The 6,654-nt window shown below is 31.4% G+C and overlaps 1 gene segment (V, D, J or C); it reads right to left on the bottom strand.

Annotated features, from left to right (window-relative positions):
* Positions 1–2,531: 2,531 nt before the first annotated feature.
* LOC128531521 (Ig kappa chain V-VI region NQ6-8.3.1-like) lies at positions 2,532–3,107 on the bottom strand. The segment is given in 2 exon segments: positions 2,532–2,884; positions 3,015–3,107. Coding segments are annotated over 2 exon segments (396 nt in total).
* Between the last annotated feature and the right edge of the window lie 3,547 nt (positions 3,108–6,654).

Here is a 6,654-nt window from a genome sequence, read left to right on the forward strand (position 1 = left end):
CCATCTGGCCCATACATCTTTTAGACCTTTAAGACACAGGTGTTGAATATGAACATTTATTTTAGACAGGCATAACATTTAAAAATGTTATCTGTGTTTGAATATTTTTTGAGACTCTTGCAGAGTTTGATGTATATGTATTTCCTGTTGTGGTTGTGTGGAATTTGGGTTTTTGTACACACAGTAAATATTCAGTGTCACAGTGGGAGCCCGCCCAGCTGGCACAATAATATACTCCTGAGTGGCTATTCTGCAGGTTAGCTATCTTCAGATCGTAATTATCACCCTGTATCCTCACATCAAATTCATTTGCATTGGGAAAATTAGTATCGTGAACAGGTAGGCTTCCTCTTTTGATATATAGGATCCTTGTGAGAGCTTCACCATCTTTCTTTTGGTACCAGTGGACATACTCAGTGGTTAATCCAGTTACTTTGCAGCTAATAGGTATGGTTTTGCCCTCCTCTTTTGTCATGGAGAGATCTTTTTGCTCTAGTTTCACTCCCAGAACAGCTTCTATTAAAATAAAAACAAACAGCAACAAAATCAACAAAAATATTAATCTGTAAGATGCTAATCCTGGTAATTATTTTCTGTTTTTTTTTTCTTCTCTTTTTCTTTATGTCACTGTGATACGATACTTACCTGTGACCAGAAAGAAGAAAACAGCATATATGCTTACAGACATTTTGATTTGAATGTAGGCGATTATGTTCTTAGTGTGTGTCTGTTTGTGTATTAAAGGTAGTTCAAAAGAGGATTCGAATTTATAAAGTAATGATGTCATTTCCTGGGGTGGGGACTGCTACTTTGCTACATTAGTTGGTGTAGTTATTATTTTCTTATTAATGAACAGAAAATCAATCCTTTTTTTTTCAAATAAGATGAAGAAACCTTTCTTTATCCTGGAACAGATGGGTATAAGTGCTGTTTACAGGGGTTGAAGATGCAGAAAATGTATTTACACACAATTAAATAAATGAACTAAATTAATTTTTACTTAACCATTTAAAAAACATTTTTTTCTATTTTACAAGAGTGACCTGACCAAGACAGCAGCCTATTAAGTAATAAGAATGAACATCAAAGATTTAAAAACAATACTGTAAATAAAACAAAGAAAATCGAAGAAAAAAACTAATTACCAACATTTACAAAACCCATGATAATACTAAGACATAAATTGTGTATGCGTATTTAAATGCACACTGTCCATCATGAATAAATATAAAAATAAAAGTAAACACTGATATTTCTTCTTTTAGTTTAAATGGTTTTAAATTTGTATGTGCTTGTGACGTGAAAGTTTTTTTTTTTTTGGAGACTCTCCAAATTATAGTGTAATTTACACTGGTGCTAATACCACAAACATGCAGTTAATATATGATGTTATATTTGTGCCTCCTTCCTAAATGATAAACATATAAAAATATATTTTTCCTGATTCAGACTCTCTTAAAATCTATGTGATTCCTTTTAAATCTGAAACAGTCAATCAAATGTACTTTTTTCCAGTCTCTGATTGGTTGGTTTTTGGACTAGTTTCATGCAGTGACAAGCTGAGCAAGCTTAGGGAAAGAGTCTTCAAAAGAACAAATGGAAAAAGATTACAAATGAAACCAGAACTAAAAAAAAAAAAATTTTTTTGAGTCAGTGTTCACAGTGTAGACAAGAAATTTCAATAATTTGTTGGTTGAGCTTTAGTATAAAACATGGTGAACTAGTTAAGAGAAACATTAAAATCAATAGAAACACAATAATTTATAGCATTGTCAACTTCTCTAGCAGTTTTAGTTTCATTTTGGTAGTTGACAACATGCACACAGAATATCTATTCATGCATCGTCAGACTGCAGAGACATTTGTGATTCCATAAGACACCCCACACTGCACCACGTTCCCTCCGATTATCCAGCACTGGTTGACTGGTTCCACCATTGGGAAATTAAGGAAGACATGCATCTATACTGTTTCTTGCCCTGGCTCCTAGATAATGGAACAACCTTTCTCTAGATGTCTCTACAGCCAAGTCACTAACTATCTTTAAGCAACAGCTAAAGACCCGTTTGTGCCTTCCCGTAAATGTTTAATTGATGGTACTTCTATTTAGTAAGCAAGTGAACTCTTTAAAGATTTTTTTAATAATGAAAACTTCACAGCAATTATGCAAATCGCTCTGGATCGGAGCTTCTGCCAAATTCCTAAATGTAAATGTAGATTAATCATTCAGAAATCCTGATGCAAAAACAGAAAATAGACACCGACCTAGACACCGCAAATGCAACCGACCCAGACACTGCAAATGCAACAGATTCTAGTCCACAGTGCATGTATCTTCTTATTATTTCCCTGCTTAATTTAAATGCATCAGGGTTCCCCAATGCAGCAAACCCTGTGCTAATGATAGCAACACTTACTACAGTAATATTAAGGTTTTTAGACACAGATGTTGAATAGGAAAATTATTATTTATTTTTGTTTGATTTTAATTAGTTTGATGTGTATGCATTTTCTGTTGTGGTTGTGTGAAATCAGGGTTTTTGTACACACGCTAAATATTTAGTGTCATTGTGGGAGCCTGCCCAGCTGGCACAATAATACACTGCAGAGTGGCTTTTCTTCAGTTTAGCTATTTGCAGATCGTAATTATCATCCTGTATCCTTACATAAAACTGTTTTGCATCAGGATGGTTATTATCCGGAGTAAGTGGGCTGCCTTTTTTGACATATAGGATCCTTTTGAGAGCTTCACCATCTTTCTTTTGGTACCAGTGGACATACTCAGTGGATAATCCAGTTACTTTGCATCTGATAGGTATAGTTTTGCCCTCCTCTTTTGTCATGGAGAGATCTTTTTGCTCCAGTGTCACTCCCAGAACAGCTTCTATTAAAATAAAAACAAACAGCAACAAAACCAACAAAAATATTAATCTGTAAAATGCTAATCCTGGTAATTTTTTTATTGTGTTTTTTTTTTCTTCTTTTTCTTTATGTCACTGTGATATGTTACTTACCTGTGACCAAAAAGAAGAAAACAGCATATATGCTTACAGACATTTGGATTTAAATGTACAGTAAACAGTTATGTTTTTAATCTTGTGCTCTTTATTGTGTCTGTTTGTGTATTAATGGTGGTGTAAAAGAGGAATCGAATTTATAAAGTAATGATGTCATTTCCTGGGGTGGGGACTGCAACTTTGTTAGCCAGCATTAATCCAGAGTTGGTGTAGTTTTTATTTTCTTATTACTGAGCAGAAAATCAATACCAAACACAAAAAGTTCTACAAGATTATGTTTTTTTTATTGTTTTTGTTTTTTTATAACCAAAAAGAATAAGAGAAAATTACATCATTACTTTATAAATTCGATAAGCATATAGGCCAATTTCTTCTTTTTGGTCATTATAATAAGAGGAAGAAACCTTTATTCATTCTATTTATTCATAATAGTAAAGTTTACAGGTGTCGAAGATGTACCGATATAAAAGTTTTCCAATCTATGGATTTTAAGCACATGGCTTAAAACTTTATTTTAAAAAAATAACATTATTAATTTTTTCACAAGATTGATCTGATCTAGACACTAGCCTTTAATGGTTTAGAGAAGACAAGAAGAATGAACATCAAAGATTTAAAAGCAATAAATAAAACACTTGGAGTAAAAGCAAAAACAAATTGGCAACATTTACAAAACCCATAATAATAATAATAAGTCAAAATTTTTGCATGAGTATTTAAGTGCACACTGTCCATCAAAAATAAATAAATAAATTAAAATAATAATAATAATAAATAAATAAATAAATAAATAAATAAATAATAATAATAATAATAATAATAATAATAATAATAATAATAATACAATTACACTAATTACACGAATATTTCTTTGGACTTTTTTTAGATTTTGGTAGTTTGGGAATTTGTATAAAGGCAACCTTATAAAAAGATTTCAAACTAAATTGTTTAACTTTTTGGCCAAGGTCTTGTTGATACCCTGAGGCTTTCACTGTGGTGGCCAGGGTAAAAATATCATTGACAATTTGTTGTTGAATACTTGTTTAAAAATATCTTGAATTATTTCCTTCCATCAATAGGTTTCTTTTTTTCAATCACTTTTTTTCTTTGTTTTCACTTGTTTATGTAAGGTCTAAAAGAAACTGTAATAGCTTTCGACTAGAATCTATAGATTCAAACTAACTCAGTCAAAGTCAAAAACTTAGATAGATAGATTTTCTTTAATATCTTCCCTCCTACTTTAAATAATATTATAATAACTGTGTTTCAATCAGTGAAATTTATAAAACTCAGGATTAGATTTGACAGCTTCTCCAACATGCCCCTGTCTTGATCACAAGTGAGTTATTATGCTTCATCGACCTCCAACGAAATAAATTTGTTGTTATGATTAGCTCACAAACTACTGTAGCACACTTTTAAATCTAAGGCATCAATAAATTGCACTGCCTAATTATTTTACTTGTTAATATACAGTATATGTATAATAAAATCTCTTTGGATCTGATGATTTTTATCAACATATTGTAAGTTCACCGTGTTATTTGCAATTTAAATTAATCTATTTTTGACACTTTTGTACAGTTTATGTTGTGGTTGTGTACCATCAGGGTTTTAGTGCACACTGTGAATAGTTTCTGTCACTGTGAGAGCCTGCCCAGCTGGCACAGTAATAAACTGCAGAGTGATCTTTCTTCAGGCTTGCTATTTTCAGATCATAATTATCAGACTTTATCCTCACATCAAAGTCCTTTTCTCCATTATAGTTAGCATCATATTCGGGTTTGCTTCCTTTTCTGACATACAGGATCCTTATTAGAGCTTCACCATCCTTCTTTTGGTACCAGTGGACAAAAGTTGAGGATAATTCTGTCACTTTGCAGAGGATATGCACAGTTTTATCCTTTTCCTTTGTTATGGAGAGATCATTTTGATCCAATGTCACTCCCAGAACAGCTTCTATAACCAACATTAATCTGTGAAATAGCCATTCAATATTTTATTTTCTTATTTTATGTTTTTAAAACAGTGACAATATGCTTACCTGTGACCAAAGAGAAGAGGACTGTATATATGGCTATAAACATTTTGATTTGGTTGTAAAATAAAATATACCATCAGTTTAGCACTCTTTATCATACCTGTTTTTGCATTAATGCTGGTTTGGGATACATGTCTTTCATTTATAAAGTAATGATGTCATTTCCTGGGTTGGGGATTGGCAATCTTGTCAGCTTACAATAAATCAAACTTGTGCATTTTTAATTTCTGCATTATTAACCAGAATAAAAAACATTAGCAATACAAGAAAGAGATATATCAGCCCCATATATTAATTATATTTTATTTTTTAGAATATTAAATAATAGAAAATTATTTGACAGTGCCTTTTTTTTTGCTGTAAACTTTTATAATGTTTATATGTTATATACAGTATGTTAAACTATTTTATGCAATTTAAACTAAGCTAAATTATTTTAGTCAATAGTTTTGGAGTCATGGATTAATAACCTTCTGATAAAATGTTTAAGTGTATATTTATTTATGCAGTATATATTTTATTGTAATGTTTAATAATGTGGCTGTATTACTTTTTTTTCTTTTCCATGTGTGTTGCAATCACATAAATAGGGTTTTACCTGTTTAAGGATTCAATTCAAAATTATTTATAAGGAGTTGACCGTAATGAGCAAGATCCTGTGAAACAATAGATCCCTGTACAGTATAAAAGATTTATAACAAATGCAATTCAGATTTCAAGCTACATATTGGTAATAGTTTTTGATAATAAATAATAGGCAGTGAGCAACAATTTCAAGGAAGTATTACAGTTGCAATTTACAGATTAAGCTCAGTATACGCAGCATATATACGGATATTTAGATATAGATAGATAGATAGATAGATAGATAGATAGATAGATAGATAGATAGATAGATAGATAGATAGATTGTTGCAGTTTTCCTATCTTTAGCTCATAAGTATCAGACCGTTCCCTTATTTCAAAGTCAATATTGTTGTTATCAAGAACAGCTGCAACATTTTTCATGATATATAGAATCCTTGTGAGAGCTTCACCATCTTTCTTTTGGTACGAGTGAACATAATTGTTAGTTATACTGTATAACATAGTTGCATATACTCTTTACTATATTGCACCAGTTTTGCATTAATGCTAGTATAAAACATGAGCCTTTTTTTAAATAAAATAATGATATATATTCCTGGATTTCTAATTCAGACGTGGTGTATTTGTTATTTCTTTATTATTAACCAAAATCTAGCACTGTCAACTTGCACCTGCAAGGTCAAAGGTTTGATTCTCACCTCTGGTCTGTGTGCATGGAGATTGCATTTTCTTTCCCACAGTCTAAAGACATCCAGATTAGGTTGATATATTAAGTTGGATAGAAGATAAATAATCAAAATCTGTTTAGTTTTAGAGACAAAATCAAACAAGAAAAAAGAAAAGTAACCATTACGCCATCTACTGTCTACACTGTTTATCCAGTTTATCCTGTGTATGGCCTTGGATGGCCTGAGGCGTATCCCAGTTTATTTATAGCACAAAGCAAGGTACACTGTGAACACGGTGTCAACAGAAACGTTGTTTTTTGAACAAAATAGTTTTTTTTTT

The sequence above is a fragment of the Clarias gariepinus genome, chromosome 1, assembly GCF_024256425.1.
Source record: "Clarias gariepinus isolate MV-2021 ecotype Netherlands chromosome 1, CGAR_prim_01v2, whole genome shotgun sequence".
Lineage (NCBI taxonomy): Eukaryota > Metazoa > Chordata > Actinopteri > Siluriformes > Clariidae > Clarias > Clarias gariepinus.